At 48.6% G+C, this 18,611-nt stretch overlaps 1 protein-coding gene across 35 annotated transcripts in view; it reads left to right on the top strand.

Annotated features, from left to right (window-relative positions):
* The window catches only part of macf1a (microtubule actin crosslinking factor 1a), a 188,640-nt gene that overhangs the window by 100,010 nt on the left and 70,019 nt on the right, over positions 1-18,611 (top strand). For 33 of the 35 annotated variants that reach the window (XR_008567184.1, XR_008567182.1, XR_008567181.1 and 30 more), the window contains 24 exons: positions 1,029-5,975; positions 6,042-6,200; positions 6,436-6,651; positions 6,725-6,883; positions 6,960-7,250; positions 10,821-10,970; positions 11,056-11,289; positions 11,497-11,652; positions 11,732-11,905; positions 11,972-12,139; positions 13,470-13,661; positions 13,763-13,936; positions 14,007-14,130; positions 14,199-14,398; positions 14,509-14,826; positions 14,896-15,062; positions 15,994-16,150; positions 16,228-16,339; positions 16,455-16,520; positions 16,615-16,853; positions 16,927-17,056; positions 17,166-17,365; positions 17,448-17,940; positions 18,006-18,604. Coding sequence is in view for 26 of the 35 variants with exons in the window: in XM_054763861.1 (XP_054619836.1) it covers positions 1,029-5,975; positions 6,042-6,200; positions 6,436-6,651; positions 6,725-6,883; positions 6,960-7,250; positions 10,821-10,970; positions 11,056-11,289; positions 11,497-11,652; positions 11,732-11,905; positions 11,972-12,139; positions 13,470-13,661; positions 13,763-13,936; positions 14,007-14,130; positions 14,199-14,398; positions 14,509-14,826; positions 14,896-15,062; positions 15,994-16,150; positions 16,228-16,339; positions 16,455-16,520; positions 16,615-16,853; positions 16,927-17,056; positions 17,166-17,365; positions 17,448-17,940; positions 18,006-18,604 (9,825 nt within the window). In the remaining 9 variants the exon portion in view is untranslated. The remainder of the gene's footprint in view (positions 1-1,028; positions 5,976-6,041; positions 6,201-6,435; positions 6,652-6,724; positions 6,884-6,959; positions 7,251-10,820; positions 10,971-11,055; positions 11,290-11,496; positions 11,653-11,731; positions 11,906-11,971; positions 12,140-13,469; positions 13,662-13,762; positions 13,937-14,006; positions 14,131-14,198; positions 14,399-14,508; positions 14,827-14,895; positions 15,063-15,993; positions 16,151-16,227; positions 16,340-16,454; positions 16,521-16,614; positions 16,854-16,926; positions 17,057-17,165; positions 17,366-17,447; positions 17,941-18,005; positions 18,605-18,611) is intronic. The other 2 variants (XM_054763869.1, XM_054763870.1) reach the window with 1 other exon arrangement.

Here is an 18,611-nt window from a genome sequence, read left to right as displayed (position 1 = left end):
TTATGTGAGACATGAACACAGAAAAACTGTTAGCATAAAGGAGCTAACAATGCACGTAATGGGATACACCTACTTCGACTATAAAGCCATCTGAAAAAGCTCCAAGGAGGTTTAGTGGTTTTCTATCCATGCTGTGAGCGTGTAGTAACAGGTACATTCATGATAACATGTCATACTTGGACTATTCTGGCAGCTTTGATTTCACATAGCAACATAGAAAGGAACGCTACACCTAGCGTCAAAAACAACAACACAGCTCCAATATGTAGCGTTACCTTTGGCTAGCGTGTGCTGAAGCTAGCGGCTAGCCGGCTAGTAGCTAGCCGCTGTGGTGTGGTGAGGTGTCACTACGCCAGTAAGGTAGTTCTTGGGTGTAACAATGTTAATAACAATAATAATAACAATGTGCTTCATATGCAGCTCACATGATGGAAATGGAGGCTTTCTAGGTGGAATGGGTGCGTCCCATTACGTGCATTAATTAGCTGCCTCTTTTTATCTGTTTTTAGAACACGCAGAGAAGAGAAAGACGTGTGTTCATGTCTCACATCAGGATTGTGGATGATGGGCAAAATTCCAAACAAGTGCACCTTTCCTTTCACAAAGGGGGTGGGGGTGGTGTCGAGGTTAGTCAGGTTGGAGTGGCATTACAACGCTAACCAGCAGCTTCTCACGTGTCGTGCCTCGCTCTGCCGGTTAAAAGTGTGTGTTCAACTAGACGTGCACGTACGGTAAGTACTGCTTGCATTACATTACAGTACATTTAATTTGTCATGTTGCGTAAGAATGTTTTATCTTTCTCTTACTGTAATTTGGTGCTTCTTTCATGTGCTTTCTTGCTTCAGTGCATGCTTGTCTTCCAAGATTAATTAATCAAATTTAATGCGCTAACTAGAATTAACTATACATTTTCTACTTTAAAGCTTATTTATATGATGGATAATAAATAAATAAAATAAATATAATATCCTATCATGTACATTTTGTGATTTCAACTTTTTTCCTCTTTTTTTTTTTTTTTTTTTTAGAATGATTGTATCGCTGGGGTGATCGACCTGGGAACGGTGGAAACCTTCCCAGTTTTCCAAGCAGCCCGACGCGGTCTTATTGACCAGGAAACCTGTCATTTTCTGCTAGAGGCCCAGCTCATCAACACGGGGGGGCTCCTCTCTCCCGATGCCACTGTCAGCCTTTCCCTGGATCAGAGTCTGATTGAAGGTCTGATTGACCCACGGGCCAGGCAGTCCCTCTCGGAACTGGAGGGTGCTTTGCTGCTGGTAGAGAACACGCTGCTGAATGTGCACACGCGGGCTGCAGCCGTGGAGTCTGGGCTCGTCAGAGAGGAGGTGGGATTTCGGATTCTAGAACTGAAAGGGTCTGCAGGACTTTTAGAGCAAGAAGACTTGAACCTCCTGCCTTCTAGTACCCTCACCAAACTTGAGTCCAGGCTTCAACACAAAGAGCTCATTGACCCAAACACAGCTGAAAAATTAAGCCTTGACGAGCTACAACAGCGCTGCGTCCGCGATGATGACTCGGGTCTTCTCCTTCTTCCTGTCAAACAACAGCCTGGTGGAACTGTCTGCCTCCGCTCCGGAAGAAAAGTAGGCATCTTCCGCGCCATCGAGGAAGGTCTGATCGACCGCCAAGTGGCTCAGCGACTCCTCGAAGCTCAGCTGTTTGCTGGCGGGATTGTTGATCCCCTATCTGGCCACCGGCTAACAGTTCACGAGGCGGTTCACCACGGGCTCATGGACCAGGACCTGGCGTGTGCCTTGTTTGTGCGGCAGCTAAAAAATGGCGGCATTCTTGACCCTTTAAATATGGAACGTCTCGATTTGGAGGAGAGTATCGACAGGGACCTCCTCTCCTCACCCCTGGCTCTGTTGGTACTGGAATCTCTCTGGACGTTCATGGGAATTCTTTGGCCTGAATCTGGTGAAGTCCTGTCCGTCGTGGAGGCTTTTCAACAAGGGGCCATTTCAGGGGAGTTGACACGAAGCATCCTAAGGCAGCGGAAGGCAATCGGAGCGCTCTACAACTCAGAAACTCTCCAGCTGTTGCCTTTAAGTACGGCTGCTGAGGAAGTCCTGGGGCCTATGGTCGTACGTTGTCTCAAAGACATCCATTTACCAGACCTTCTCCTCAACATGAACCAGTCAGGCACCCCATCCTTGAACCGCTTGAGTTGGGTTTCTTCAAGCTCTTCCCCTCTTGCATCAGCTCCGCCACACCTTGTGGGGGCAGATGGACTGGATCTTGACCAGCAAGCGAAACACAAGCTGCTCCTTCACCTCGTGACTCACAGCTATGTGGATGCACACTCCGGAAAACGTTTGGTGCTGTTAGACCCTGAGTTGGTGGAGTTGGTTAACGCTTATCACCTGAAGGCAAGAGACAGAGATGTGCTCAAAGACCTGAGTGTGACGGAAAAGGCCGACGCTGAAGAAGGAACTTCCAATGGAGTCACACCACACAAAGCTTTGGAGCCCAGTGTAACCAACGGAACACAAGAAATTTCTGACAATAAAAATGACAACAAGTGGCTCCCTAAACCCTTGTTGGTAGTTGAAGATGAAGAAACAGAAAGTCTAGAATCCAGAAAGAGTTTGAAAAATGAGCTTCCACCTAAACCAGAGATGCTCACACAGGAAGTACCTGTCTCCAAGCTAGCTAAACCTGCTGTTGATGTCCCCGAATCAGCATTGGGGGAACAAGAGGATGATGATGAGCTATCAAGATTAGTCTTGGATCTCACAAAGGGAGGTTTGCTGACTGAAGACGGGGAAAAGTTGCTCCCAGATGAAGCGGTCGCTCAGGGGATGCTTCCTGGTCACACGGTGGTCAAATTGATGGCTCAGGCAGGATTGTTCGGGGGTTTCCTGGATGCCATAAGGGGTGAATCACTTAGCCTGGATGATGTCATGCAGGAAGGCCTCTTAGATGAGGATCTGATGTGGAGTGTCCTCAAGTCTGATAAAACCCTGGCAGGAATTGTGGATGTAGAGAGACGTCAGATTTGTGGAGTGAGGGAGGCAGCCCAGGCCGGTTTGATCGACGCTAACACTGCAGCCCGACTGCTGGAGGCCCAGGTGGCATCCGGGGGTGTTGTTGACCTACATAGGAATAAGAAAGTCTCTGTCACGTTAGCATCAAACCTCGGGCTGACAGAAGACAATCAAAGAGAAGAACTACTAGCGCTGGAGAAGGCATACAAAGGAAAGGTCAGTGGGACAAAAGTAGCCCTCACTAAAGCTAGCTTGCAGCTACAGATGGAAGGTGTTATTGATCCAGAGACTGAGTGTCCAGTTCCTCTGGAACAGCCCACTAAAAAAGGCTTAATAAACCCCAGAGATGCATATCAGGTGTTGCTCAGACAGGTGGCCGAGGGCGGGATCATACATCATGCTTCAGGAATGAGGCTGTCAGTTTCTGACGCTGTGGATAGAGGTCTTGTAGCTCGATCCATCGCTCCTGGCTTGGAAGAACTAGAGCGGGCTTGCCAAGGAAAAGTCAGCCCCTCAAACCCAGAGGCTGCAGCTTTACAAGCAACAACGGGGGCTGTCTTTGACTCCAACTCCAGCTATAAAGTCACGTTGGCAGAGGCTGTTTCTAGGGATCTTCTCCAAGAGAAGATTGCAAATGAAGTCATGGCTTCTAACACAGTAACACAAGGGGTGCTCGACCCCCAAACCGCTCTGACTGTGCCCTACTCTGACCTTGTTAAAAAGGGTAAGATCGACATTGAAACGGGCAAACGCTTTTTGGAGGTGAAAGCCATCAGAGGGATTGAGAATACGACAAGAAGCAGCTTGACTCTTCCTGAAGCTGTGGCAAAAAAGCAAGTTGACCCAGTTCCAGCTTTGAGACTTCTCCAAAGCCAGGCAGACAGTGGAGGTATCATTGATATCACCACTGGAGAAAGGCTTCCTCTTCCTGAAGCTTTGAGAAGAGGTCTAGTCTCAGAAGACATGGTTGTAGAAATTGCCACCAACCAGATTTTGAAGGGCGGCTTAGTTGATCCAACAACAGGCCAACGTGTCTTGAATCTCAGCGATGCAGTCGCTTCAGGACTTGTTTCCAGTCACGTGGCTTCAGCCTTTCATGAGAAAGGTTCTCCTTTGCAGGTAAAAAGTGATGATGATAGTTGGACTGTCACTTCATCACATAGTCCACATAGCCCTCAACACATATCCTCAACCCCTCTGAGTCCTAACACTGAGGTGCTCTCATGGGGTGGTGGAGAGACTTTGGCCTCTGAAGTATCTGGTGATAGAAATGAAGAGGTTGATATGGAAAGGCCTGTATCTGGGGCAGACCTTCTACTGGAACCAGACCGATCCATTGACCTTTTGAGTAAATTTGCGACAAATGTTGAGAAAAGAATTCAGCAAGCCATCCAGGAGGCCATACCACAGACACACACATCCAAATCACACAAGGCTCCTACACCAACATGTGCAACGCCAAAAGGAGACCATACCAGAGATGATCGACGAGAAGAAAGCATTCCTGAAGGTTTGGTTGCAGAATCGACTCGAGCACTTGCCAACAGCACTGACAAACATAAGGAAGAGGACAGAGGTGGAGCGTCAGATGGGAAACCTGAGAAGGTGCAGTGTAGATCTCTTGATGAGAGCAGTACATTGGTCAAAGGCTTTGATGAACCACTGACTGATTCCAGAACAGCTGAGACGACAGGTGACACTCAGGAACAGGAGCAAGTAAACCCGAGTGACAAGGAACGTAGGATGGGGGATTTTGCACAGAGGAATGATGAAGAAGCGTCCTTGGACACTGAAAGCAAGGCTGGTCCTGCCATTGAGCAGGAAGAGCAGCCATTGGAGTCTTTGGCCAAAGAGACAGAAAGCAAAAGCAAGAACAAGAGATGGAGTAAAAAGAAAGCAAGCACTACAGAGGAAGAAGTAGAAGTTCATCAAGCTAGTGCAGGAGAGAAACCAGAAAAAGACGCATCTAAAACACAGAAGAGTCAGACCAGTGGACCTCCTCAGGAAGACAACACAGAATCAAAGACAGAAGATAGCAAAGTAAGACAAGAACCTACAAAAATGTCAAAGGACACGGTGAATGTTGACAAGAGGAAGGAGCAGAAGAGTGAAGTTGATCAGCAATCAGTCAGTGGTCAGGATGTTGAGCAGGAATTACCTCCAAAGTGCAGCCTGCCAGATGAACAGGAAGCCACCCTGACGACCAAAGCCAAGGAGAGCATCCTCAAAAAGGTGTTTAAAGCGGGAGTGAGTGACAAGAAGCTACAAGCATTGGTCAGGAAGAAGGAGATTGCAAGTATCAGAGATGTTGGTGATGTCACGAGACTCGACGATGCTCCAAAGAGTGAGGAGACTTTTAAAGAGGACAAAGACATTGCAAATGTGAGGGACTGCAGAGAGAATGTGGAAAAAGAACCCCTTCCAGCGGTTAAACCTGTGGAAGGTAAAAGAAGTAAAAAGAAAAAGTCCAAGAGTTTGAAAGCTTCGTCTGGTAGCGACAACTTAATGGCCCATCGAGGAGAATCCAACACTCAGTCAGCAGGCAGAGACCCTGGGGCCTTCGTTGGTGGAAAGGTAACACAGATAAGTTCTACAATGGAGGACCCAAGCTGGAACCCCGAGGAACCGATGCAGGATCATCTCAAAGAAATCCATTCAGAAAATGCTGCTGGTTCTCATGAACTACAACCTGTGGTCAGTCAGTCTCAGACTTCCAGAACACAACCAGAACCAGACAAGGAGACCCACCGACCAGAAGATAAAACTACCAAACGTCTTGAATTGCAACCTCAAAGTGAAGCTCAGCAGTTACTTTGGTCTCCAGAAGCTCAACCAATCCTTTCAGAAGAGGCTTGTACTGACTTGGGATCACCTGAACTCCGTGCTGCGCTTTTTCATCAAAGAGAAGGCGATAATGGAGACGTGACGTCATGTGACGTGGAAGCAGCGGTGTCCCCTTCTCACAAGGTATGCAACATCACGCTCTGCATTTACATTTAAAGACATGAACAAATGTTCTTCTTGTGTCTCCAGTCCTCATTGGTGCGCCAAGAGTTGTTGGAGCACGACCAGAGAATGGTGGCGCTGGTCTCCACGGTCGGACATGTGGAGGTCGGGCTCAAACAGCAGCAGCAGCGGCGGGTGGTCGGATGCAGCCTCGCCGCCTCGGAGGACATCATCAGACAGACGCAGGTGATTGATGAGTCCACCATAAGTTCAAACAGCATTTCCATCTTGCTGGTTGGGGTTGGGGTTAGGCATCAGGCTCATGGGTTACGGGTTAGGCATTAGGGTTCTGGGTTCTGGCTTATGGGTTAGGTTGGCTTACTGGTTCTTAGATTTTGGGCTAGTAAAGGTAGATGAATTGGTAGTACTTCCACACAGACATGCAGGTGGCTCGCTGTTGACCCAGCATGTTGTCTACCAGGCTTTGGATGTGGAGCTGCGTGACCTGGAGCCTGAGATCGCGGCAGACGTTGAAGCTGCTGAGAAACTCTTGAAGCCTCACTCCAAAGATGTCCCTGACCAGCTCCTACTGGCTCTTGAAAAGGACCAACGAAGCTTGGACCAAGGGTACCAGGCTGCCAGGATGCTATCACGGGATGTTCTACGAAGCCTGCAAGAGCACAGAGATGCACACAAGGTAGGTCTTCTGGGCTGAAAGCAGATTCTTGCTACGGTTCCTTAGTGTTTAATTGGATTGGCCAAACCCTCAGGAGGCAGTAACAGCTGAGCTGAAGTCACTTGGAGGTCGAGTGGAGGCTCTTCTGTTCTGGTTGATGGAGATGGAAGCTGAGATGTCTGAAGGGATGGCAGGAAGTGAGAAGGTGGAGGATGACCGTGGTCAACATTCACATCAGTTGCATCTTTGCAAGGCAAGTTTGATCATCACAGTGCTGTCAGATGAATGAAGTGTCCATGTCTCATCATTCCTTCTGTCTTGTCTGCAAGGAGCTGCAGTCCAGTCTGACGGCTTGCTCCAGCGAGGTCAGTGGCGTGGCTTTGGACATCCAGGTCTTCATTTCAGAGCAGGCCCAGGACCGGGCCCCCAAGCAGAGCAGGCGGCTCCTGGGGCAGCTCGAGCAGCTTCAGAGGGCCTTTCACAGCACTGCGGGACAAGCCCGGGATCGGGCCGACACCCTCTCAGCCCAGCTGGGGCGAGAAGAGGAGAAGCGCCGGCGGGGGAGAGAGGAGGACGAGGCGGAGAAGCTCAGACGGATGCAGAGTGCGAGGGAGAGAGAGGTTTGGAAAATGATGATGGCGTTGGTTTGGTTTGGAATAATCATGCTTTTTCTTACTAATACTTCAAAATGTTATTTTATCATGTTATCACATGAGCACTGCTTTGAAAAACAACACAATGTACACAATGCTTACTCCACTGAGTATTCGATGGTTCCAAAGCTGAATGCTTATTGGATGGAAGCATACCTGCTGACACGGATCAAACTCTTTCCAGTGAAAACTGAAAGGATGCAAGGGCTGCTTTGATTTTTGTAGATGTGCTGAGAAGTCATTCATATTCCAGGCGCAAAGTGCATCTCAGTGCAACTTGTCATATACTTGAAGTGACAAAGCAATATTTCAACTTTCTTCTTAAATAATCTTCATTTTCTTTTCATAGTATTGTGATTGGTTTCCTGTAATATTTTGACTTTTGACCCTAATATACAGTCAAACTTGTCTATAGCGGCCACTATAGGGAGTCTGCAAAAGTGGCCGCTATAGACAGGTGGCCTCTATAGATAGGTTGGTGTCCAGTTTGAATGTTGACCAGTAGAGGGAAAAAAAAATAATAATAATTTTGACCAGTAGAGGGCACTGTGGGACTGCGGATAAAAGTTGTAGAGCACTACTAGGCTTGTTATTATCATGGTTCATGGTTTTAATTCATCCTGAACATGCATGAGTCAAACATTAGCACATCACATAGTACAATTCACAATTTTGCATGTCCAAAAAGGAGTAGGAAGAAGCAAAGCTTATTTAATCCTACCCCTCATCAGTTTCACATCAGTTGCAATACATTTATTCACCTCTTGTTCTTCCAAGTGTACTTTGTAGGTCTACATGACAATGTAGTGCAATCATAGCCAAGGTTTTTACTTACTAAAAGGAAGCTAGAGGCTTAATAATAACTGATAGAATATATCCACCACCCACAGAACAAAGCTGTGCTAGTAATGTCTTAACGCTTGTTTTTCATATTTTACTTTTTATACGGCAGAGTGTCATTACAGCTTTAGTTCATCAGGAAGTGACGGGAAGTGACGGTGGGCGTCCCGAGCAGGAGAGCTAGGCTCAGTGCTAGCTGTGAGTTTGGAGAGAGTTGGGAAGTGTGTTTATGTTGGCGTGGATGTAAAGTCCTGCAGTGTTCTCCGCTGTTAATAAAGCCATTAAAGTGCATCGGCGACGTGAGTCTCTCCTTCCCCACAACAAGCGGCATTACAGTATTGACCAGTGCACACCAGGAAATAAACGGTGTCATTTCTTACAGGCATTGGCTGGACAGCTATGTAGTGGGGCTTGTTTAACCTTTGCCTTGTGGGCAAGCAGGAAGGAGAGACGATGCTGAGAGATGTGTGTGTGTTCTGAGCTGCTGTCTGGTGGCCGCGTTCAAGAAATAAAGTTGGCAGAAGCAACAGGAGAAGTTTCCTTCTTTGCTTCGGAGCTGAATAACACTGACAAGTTAACAGACTAGTAGCGAACGGAAAAGAAGACGGCTTTGTTTGTGTCGAATACAGAAGATGAGGACTTTGATGAATTTGTGGGTGAGGATTGATGAAAAATAACGTGAGTACATTCTAAAATACTTCAATTAAGTACAACCCAACTCAGTTTTGCTCCCGCTGCCGCATGCATGCTAGCGTATGTTTTTTTTTTATTGTAGCGTCGCTGGGAGCACGTCCTGTTCCCAGCATACTTTGCGGTAATGTTTTGGTGCAAATGCTCTTAAAGTTACATGTTTGACCAGGAAATAACAAGCTCAAAAGAAGACGTTTTTTTTATGTGGAACAACTGACAGTTTGTGTGGATCTTGTGAATGATTGTGACTGAGCTAGGACTCAGTAATTAAAGTCTACACACGACGCCTTCATTGATTGAAAAACAAAACTTTTTCGTGCATGAAGCTTCTACTTGAGTCGGTAATTTGGCCGCTATATGCAGTCAGATATTGACCAAGGGAGACAAAATGGGTGGCCGCTGGCCGCCTTGGACAGGTGACTGCTATACACAGGGTCTACAGTATATATAACATGTAAATTTGCTGCGGGGGATTTTTCAGTGGCCGCTATAGGCAGGTGGCCGTTCTATAAAGGTGGCCGCTAAGACAGCTTTGACTGTATATATATATTAATATTATTTTCCCCAACTTAAGCTTTCAGAAATTCCGACTTTTTTTTAGTTTTGTTTGTTTCTCAAATTATGACTTTTAAAAAAGAACGGATTTACAGATTACAAGTTTATTCTCATGAAATTGACTTTTTTTTCTTGTTAGAATGCTGCTATTTTAAAAATATCTTGAATTTGTTCTCCTAAAAATACAGCTTTTTTCTACTGTTTTTAAATTTTCCCACTACTTCAACTTTCTTCTTGTACATTTTTTTTGTAATTCTGACTGTATTCCCATAATTAGACTTTATGCTTGTAAGATTGTGTACATTTTTCTTCTTGTAATTATGATTATAACCTTTTCTGCCAATTAATCTTCCAACTTTGTTCGTTGTTTTGTTTCGTATATTTTCACTTAAAAAAAAGTGTTTTCTTGAAGATTTCAACTTGATGCTACTAAAACTATTTTGCCTCATTTTAAGAAGAGCACGTTCTCCTACGCTGTCTTCCTGCTGGCCTCGTTGCTTCAGTTGTTACTGTCTGCTGCAGTTATTACATAGTTTCACAGACCTCCAGGGCTTTCCTCTGTGTCCGAGGACCAACCAATATGAAGTCCTCACAAGAAATAGTCATCAACTAGTCATCATCATGTTTCATTGTTTGTTCCCAGTCAGTCAGGTGGATTTTTTGTCACATTTCTCCGGGCTAAAAGTAGGTGCCTATGAACTGTGCATGCCTCGATGTAGGGCAGGGGTGTCCACATTGTCCCACAGCCCACAACACTTCCTACAAGTATAACTATGAACAGCAGCAGCAGCAGCAAAAATGGAATAATCAAAGTCAATAAAGTCAAAATATTATATATCTACAAAGTTGTAAACTAAGGAGAAAAAGTCGTAATTCTACGAGAATAACGTCGTAATATTAAAGGGGAACCGAATGCAAAGATGATAAATACTGGAGGCGTACTGGGAAGACATGCATGGAATCAATACTGAAGGATTTTCCAATCATTGCTTAAAAGCGAGACAAATTGACAAGTGGCTGCTGGTGTGCCTCGTTGCTCCGCCCCGTACGGGAAATAAGGAGACAGGAAAGACAAACACAAGCAGGAGAAGCAACCCAAAATCAAACCTGTGCTGCTTTTATTGCTTTTCTGCGCATGCTTCTTTGTGTATGTAACACGTGTTTATTAACGTGTTTGCCTTGCTGTTCCAGATTGCCACTGAAGGGACTCGCTTGTGTCGCCACGGTAACAGCTTCCTCACCTGCTTTTCCTCCTGCCGCACCACCGTGCTTGCGTGTGTGCGACGGGGGGAAAACAAAACAAGAAATAAAGACATTTGCCTTGTGTGATTTCTATTGTGTGTGTGTGTGTGTGTGTCTGGACACAATGAGCTCAACGCTTGGCAAAGTGCACCACACTGAATGTTTTATTCTATTCATAATTGGCTTTGCGCTCCCTCTCCATCTCTTCAGGTAGTGCAGCAGCAGAAAGCAGAATGTTCTCAGAAGATTAAAGGCCTCAGCATGTGGTTGGCCGGAGCTGCCAGCCTTCTGGCCAATCAGAGAGCAGGAACGGAATCGGACGACATGAACGCCCTGCAGCAGAAGCAAAAGAAGTTAAAGGTGGGAGATCTTTTCAAAGAGATCTTATTTAGAACTTTTAGTCAAGCGTGTTGTGTGTCTCTCTCTGTCGCTCTGTGCCACCCAGGAAGTCCAGAAGGACCTCCGGACGAGAGCGGAAGACGTCGCTGAGGCCATCCGCTTCGTAGAGGACTTCCTGGTCGAGCGAGGAGACAGTTTGAGCCCAGAGGAGAGGGAGCAGCTGCAGGTGGCGCTGGCGCGTCTGAAGGACCAGTACAGCACGCTGATGGACTCGGCTGACACGTTGGCATCGCAGCTGGACACCGCCATCAATGTCACCGTGCAGCACAACACACAGAGGGTGAGAAGACATCTTTAAAATCCCTCCCATCTGCTTGTCTTTTATTCCGATGATATTCATGATGGACAAATGAAAGGCATAATCATTCAAGGATCTTCAGGATCACTATCTGCATTTACTTGGCATCAGATTGATACCAACATTTGCAGTATCACCCAACATAGCCCATCTTTTTTTTTGTTTGATGTTTTGCTGATGGTTGTTCAGGCCAAAGCTTTTGAGGAGCTGCAGGAGACACAAGTCCAGATCGACTCTCTGCTGAAGGACCTCCAGTCCTCTCCTAACCAAGCAGCTCAAGACGTCACTGACCACTCCACCTCACAGCCCGACTGCACCGTGGCATCCCACACGGAGGCGCTGCAGGTCCGAGTCTTCTCCATCAGCATCTGTATCATCTCTCCACATCTTTACGACCTTCAGTGTTTGGGCTTCCGTCACACAGGCCAAGCTCCAGCGCCTCCAGTCTCAACAGGCCCAGCTTCTCCGCATCGCCCAGTCGGCTCGCTCCCTGCTGGACCAGCCGGATTCCACGGTTCCTCCTGAGGAGAAGCGACGTCTGCGGGCCACCCTGGACCAGCTGCAGGCTCAGCACCAGGGCAGGCTGCAGAGCTGCCAGGTATCCCCTCTGGAACATTGTTGCCTGGAGGTGGGGCCTTCATCTCCAATGTGTCGCCACGTGTAGGAGCGACTCAGGAAGTCTGAGGCACTGAAGGACGAGCTGGCTAAGTTCCTGCAGGAGCACGGAACTCTGGGCTCCTGGCTGGAAGAGAGCGAGCAGGAGCTACGTTCCTTGGGGAAAGGAGAGACGGATGCACAGGAACTGAAGAACAGACTGGAGGAGCACAGAAAGGTGGACCGTCGCTTGCTTCCAAATGATAGTGCTTCCTGTAGATGCTCTGTCACATGATACCACCTGGCGCATTCAACGTGTTGGTGAAGGATTAGGAAGAAGCAGATCATATCTGATCCTACCCCTTCACTTCCTGTGTTGCATTAACTATTACCACTTTAGAAGCAGCGGAGCATGTGGAAGAGTTGATACATGGCTTACTTAAGTAGAAATGATAATAGCTGTACAACAAAATAAATATCATGAATTCAATCATAAAAATTACATCAATGGAAAAATGGATTACATTGAAATAATTAGGAGAATATAGATGCATGAATAAAATAAAAGCACAGACATTTTCCAAGTAATCCTCAAGCTGATTTTGATTTGAAAAAGGTGCCTCATAATATACAGTATTTATTTCTTTTTATATTACTTCATAATATATTTATAATATTATGTTTTCTCATGTATTTGTGCTAGATGACATCGGGATGATTTGAAAGTGTAATTAATGAAATACTATTATGATTACTTTCACCGCCTCATCCTCGAATCAGAAAAGTGAACTGTTACATAGTTATGCACTTTAGAACCACACGCCCTAACTTCATTTTAAAATACAAAACAAAACAAATTTCAGATTTCGCTTTGAGAATTTCGGGGATAGGTGGCGCTGTTAGCTCACTCACTGCACCAGAGAGACCATTGTGTCTAAAAATAGTGTTTGATTTGTCCCTTGTTTGTAGTGGTTCATTGGCATAAGTAAATTTAAAGCAAAGTACGACTCAACATAAATAAACAGAATAAGACACAGAAAACCTGTGTATGACTTTAGAAATACGGTTTTTAACATGATTAGAGCCCTCTAGACATGAAATAACACCCCTATAGTCACCTTTACACCCCTATTACCCAATATAGTAGACATAAGAGAAAATAAGACATAGTAAACCTGTTTACCACCTTCTAAATACACCTTTTAACATTAGAGCCCTCTCGACATGAAATAATACCTCTAAAACCTCTGTCACCTTTACGCACTTTATTACCCAATATAGGAGACATAATAAGAGAAGTAAGACAGAAAACCCATTTACAACCTTCTAAATACACTTTTAACATTATTAGAGATCTGTAGACATGAAATAACACCCCTATAGTCAGCTTTACACTCCTGTTACTCTTTGTTTACGTCACATTGCTCAGGCTCCGGGATCACTGCAGGGTCATAACAGAGTAGTCAGAGTCAATATGAGCGAATGTAAGCCGTAGTGAGGGAGCGATTGGATTGGAAGTGTGATCTAGCGAGGGACGACTGTACAAATATGCTTGATTTTGTTGGCAGCTGGCTGAGGACGTCATTTGTCACAAGGCGGACCTGCGCTTCATCTCCATATCGGGTCAGAAGGTTCTTGACTCTGTCCAGGGAGTCCTGGAGCAGGCGGGCGGCTTGGACCAGGCTATGGAGGGCACCAAGCAGCTGGTGGCTGCCAAGCTGCAGGACGCCAACCACAGATACACGTCGCTGCACGCCAAGGTGAGCGGAGCATGCGGATTAGCGGAGCTTTATTGGACCCAAAAGGACTCATTTATGCACGCATCAGAACAGTTTTTAGAATTCCTCTAATGTTTTTGTAGTCAGCAGAGTTGGGGGGCCGCCTGTCTGGTCTTCTGGAGAGATACCAGCAGTACCAGGATGAGGTGGTCTCTCTACATTTGTGGCTCAGCACTCAAGAACAGAACCAAAGCATAGCCAAGCCCAGTGGAGACACAGACCCCCGGAACCTGCAGAGCACCCTCAGACAAGTCCAGGTAAAAAATGCAGTGGATGTGTGCATGCACGTTGTCGGCACTGTTCTTCTAGCGTGTTCTCTGTACTCAGCTGCTGCAGGATGAGCTGGCCGAGCGTTCGGTCCAGTTGGAAAAAGTGAAAAGAGCGGGGAGAGTTCTGGTCAGCACGGATGAGTCTCCCTCGCTGAAGGCTGTGGACATCCTGTGCGCTGCAGGTAAACACCATCACATGGCGTCATGACAACCTCTGCTTCTGTCATGTATTTGGATCGCTCCTTTTCAGACGGTTTGGAGAAGAGGTTCTGTTCGCTGTCTGCGTCCGTGTCCGAGCGGGCTGAGCAGCTGCAGATGGCGGTGGCCCAGTCGGTCAGCGTGCAGGAGGGCTTGAAGGCTCTGCTCAGCTGGCTGGACACGCTGGTCCTTAACGCGGGACCAGTCCAGCCCACTGTGCAGGCGCTCCAAGACGCCCTGACCCAAAACCAGGTAGGAGAACCTTCCCGTTATTACACTGTTTAGTGTAATAATCTGCAACTTTACAATATTTGTAAAAGAAACGTGCCGTCTGCTGGATTTTCTTTTTTTTTTTCAACCAGAAACTTTGCCAAGAGTTGCTTTCCAGGCAGGGCAGCGTGGAGGCTACACGGGACTCCGTTTCCAAGCTGCTTCAGAGCCCCGACGCCTCCACGGCCTCGGGCCTGCAAGGATCCCTGGACGAGCTGACCCGGAAGTTCGCCGCGGCCCAGGCCATCCAAGCCGAGCGAGAGGCAGCGCTCAAGACACTGCTGCCCACGTTGGAGAGCTACGAGCGATTGGGGGCCGACCTGAGGGTCTTCATCCAGGGCCGAATGAAGGCTCTGAGCCCAGGGGGTCAGCCTGACCGCAGCGTGGAGGACTACAGGCAGACTGTGGAGGTCTGTGGAAATCTATAGACGTGACTGGGAAGCTCCAGGATGTTTGGATTGATGTTTGTCTTTTCACAGGAGGTGAAGTCCGAGCTGCAGCAGGAGGCGGCTCAGCTCAAGTCCTTCTGCAGCCTGGCTGAAGAACTCGGCACGTCTCAGGTTTTGGATCCCACACAAAGCTTACTAGACCATGACAGAGAAGTCACTGAGGACTTTAACCAGCTGGAGGACAATGTAAACCAAAGGTGAACATGAAACCATTTGAAATTAATTTGCTGCCACAAAAAAGACATTTAGACGTAATTTTGAAGGTAAAGCAGTGTTGTAAATAAATCAAACAGCAGAGTCAATCAATACCGACAGACTGATGGAGATTTGATTGGATGTGAAAGGTTAAAAACACTTAGAACAAACTACGCCCCCGACATTTCCAAACATGCATTTTCCAAATCTGTAATCGACCCAGAGCGCCAGTTGCTATTTTGCTTTCAAACGGAGTGGAAAAGAAAGACACCAAAAACTTACCACTTCCACATGGAATGAGAGGAGAACTTTTTTTTTCCCCCAATCATGTCCGTCTCGGCCATGGCGTGTGTCTGCCATGACGTGTGTGTCTCGGCCATGGCGTGTGGGCTGGGCTCTGCTGGTTCAGTATCCAGTCTCCATGCAGCGTCTCATAACATGACTGATGCCTGGTGACCACAGTACTACATATAACTTATCTTACTACATTTTTGGACTAATAATAGGCCACAGTCAACCACCCGACAGCCATCATTTATTACTAAATTATATTTTGAGAAAATGTGATATATCAAATATGTGCACATGTGACCCAAAGTGATGATGTTCTCAGCTGGCCAAGGACGTCATTTGGCACAAGGCGGACCTGCGCTTCGTCTGACACTTACAGACTGCCCCTGCAGAACACACTGTACCCCCGGCATGTCCTAAAAATGCATTTTCTAAATCTGTAATCGACCCAGAGCGCTAGTTGCTATGGCGACGCAGTGTGACAGCCCATCAGCCGCACCATCATGTGACTTTCAACAGCATCATTCCACCTCTGAGCTCTCAAACTGTTCCATGCTTCCGTCGTTTAAAGATAGGGATGATGAGGGAAGAAAATGTAATTTCTTCAACGTCCTACCATGTCGCAATCGTACCTTTTCGCAGACTGGCGGCCATCGTGGCGTGCGAGCAGCAGCTGCTCCACTTCAGAGGCCTCTCCGGCTCCCTCCTCAGGTGGCTCCAGGCAGCACAGGAGCAGCTGCCCGCCAAGGAACTCAGCACCGACACGGAGGCGCTGCAGAGGAGAGTGCAGCAACTTCAGGTGGGTCAACAAATACCCACGCCACACCAAGGGATTGTTTTTTGTTTCTTTTAATATGACTGTCGTGGTGCCTTCAGGACTTGTTGAAGGAGTGGGAGTCGCAGGGCTGTAGGGTCCAGCAGCTGAACAAGAGCGGCTCAGAGCTGGAGGCCCAAGTCATCAACATCACGGCACCGCAGACCAAAACTAGTAAGACACGTCTTTTAGGTTTTAGCTTAGACCCTTTGCACATGAGACGTTGCTTAGATGAGTGTACATTGGCTCAACTTCCTGCCGGAATACTGATCTGTGTGTGTGTGTCCAGGTGCCGCCCCCCAAATCAATGGCTCTGCAGGTCCCAGCAGCGTCAATGGCATTCACACTTGCAAAGGTGAGCGAGCACCAGGGGCAACATGTCTACCTGCAACATCTTTATCAAGCATCACTTATCCAAAATTAATTTCTGTGCGGTCCCACGCCATCAGACCTGACAGAGATCCAGGTGGCCGTGTCTTACGTCAACGCTCGACACGAGGCCCTCGGCTCGGACCTAAAGGAGCGTTTGGGCCGCCAGCAGGCTTCGCTGGAGCTGAGGCTGAAGGCCAGGCGGGGCGCAGAGGACCTCAAGAACTGGCTGAAGGACAAAGAGGTCAGCCTCGGACAGGGAGGGACCGCCTCCCCGTCCAAACCGGAGGCGGTGCACACCCAAGCTCAGGAGAACAAGGTAAGCCTCACACTGAGCTCTTTTCAAACCTTTACACCTGTAACGACACATTTGCTACACGTGGTGACCTCAGGCCTTGCTCTCGGAGCTGGCTGAGCACTCTGCCAGGGTGGAGGAGCTGAAGGGAGCACTAAGGAAACTCATCGCCGACAACCCAGACTCCCCCGAGGCGGACGCCTGGAGACAGCAGCTGCAGGAGATCGGTATGCGCCGCACATGCCACAACATACACATCACGTACTACATAACCCCGTAATCACCATTCAACAACCAAAGCACCCAATCAACTCTCCCACTGGTGGCCTTCCCCAGACTCCCACTGGCTCTCGGCCAATCAGACGGCAGCCCTGCGGCAGGCGGAGCTGGAGGCCTGCGCCGACAGGCTGGGCAACTTTGCGGCGGCGGCGTCCCAGTTGGGTCCATGGCTCAGGGAGAAGGAGCTGATGATGAGCGTGCTTGGACCGCTCAGCATCGACCCGAACATGCTGAACACACAGAAGCAGCAAGTCCAGGTGTGCTGACCCCCATGATGACGATGATGCAAAGCTAATACAATCAAGGATGCTCGCAAACCAAAACGCCCTTTTCTTTTAGTTCATGCTGCGGGAGTTTGACACCCGTCGGCCACAGTTTGACCAGCTGACCCAGTCGGCCGAGGGTATCCTCTCCCAGACCCAGGACACTAAGGAGCTGGAGGAGGTCCAAGCCGAGCTGGACTCCATCTCCCTGCAGTGGCAGAACCTGACGGGCAGGCTCACCCGGCGGTCCGAGCACATCGGCCAGGCTCAGGGAACCAGCGAGCGCTACCAGGCTCTGCTGCGGGAGCTGTCCTCCAGCATGTCGGCTCTCGGCGAGCGTCTGGACGCCCAGGCCTTGCTGAGCGCGCGGCCCGAGGAGCTGAAAGTCCGGCTGCAGGAGACGGGCGAGATCCGCTCTGAGCTGGAAAGGCGGCGGGCCGAGTTGGGCGAGGCGGAGCGACTCTGCCAGGAGCTGAGCACCATCGTGGTGGAACCTTACCTGAAGGACGAGCTGAAGAAGCGTCTGGAGAGCGTTAGCGGGCCGCTGAAGAACCTGGAGGACCGTGCAGGTACGCGAGTACGTACGTCAGTACAAAAAAAGAAGACAAATTAATTGACTTGGTTTTCTCCACAGCCGATGGTCTATCTCAGCTCCAGGCCGCGCTGTCCTCCACCCAGCAGTTCCAGCAGATGTTTGAGGACTTGCGCTCGTGGCTCGACCAGCAGGCGGAGCTCAGAGACTCGTCGCTCGACTCGCTGCCCTGCCGGCCAGACGCCATCCACTCGCTGATGGCCGACACGGACGATCTCCAGCGCTCCGTCGCCAGCCAGCGAGGATCCTACGAGCTCATCCAGGCCGAGGGCGCGTCGCTGCTCTCCGCTCTGCCTGCCGGCGGGGACGAGCGAGCCGCCTTGCAGTCCCGCCTGGCCCGCTTACGGCAGGACTGGGAGGAGGTGAACGGGAGGGTCTCGGATCGTGAAAGCAGACTGAAAAGCACTCTGAGCAAGGCTGAAAGATACCAGCAGCACAAAGCCGAGCTCATGCCCTGGTTAGCTGAATGTGAGGGTAAAGATGCAGAGATCCAGCCCTCGCTCGACTCATCTGGTCTGGATGAAGCCCTGCAGAAGGCCAGAGGACTCGCCCTGGACCTGGAGAGACGGACGCCGCTGCTGGAGGCCTTCAATGCTGCTGCTGATCAGCTGCTGGAGCAGTGCTGCATCGGCGAGGAGGAGGTAAAAC

Source organism: Dunckerocampus dactyliophorus, chromosome 20, assembly GCF_027744805.1.
Source record: "Dunckerocampus dactyliophorus isolate RoL2022-P2 chromosome 20, RoL_Ddac_1.1, whole genome shotgun sequence".
Lineage (NCBI taxonomy): Eukaryota > Metazoa > Chordata > Actinopteri > Syngnathiformes > Syngnathidae > Dunckerocampus > Dunckerocampus dactyliophorus.
The sequence above is the reverse complement of the archived record's forward strand: the minus strand, read 5'-3'. Positions and strand labels throughout refer to the sequence as shown.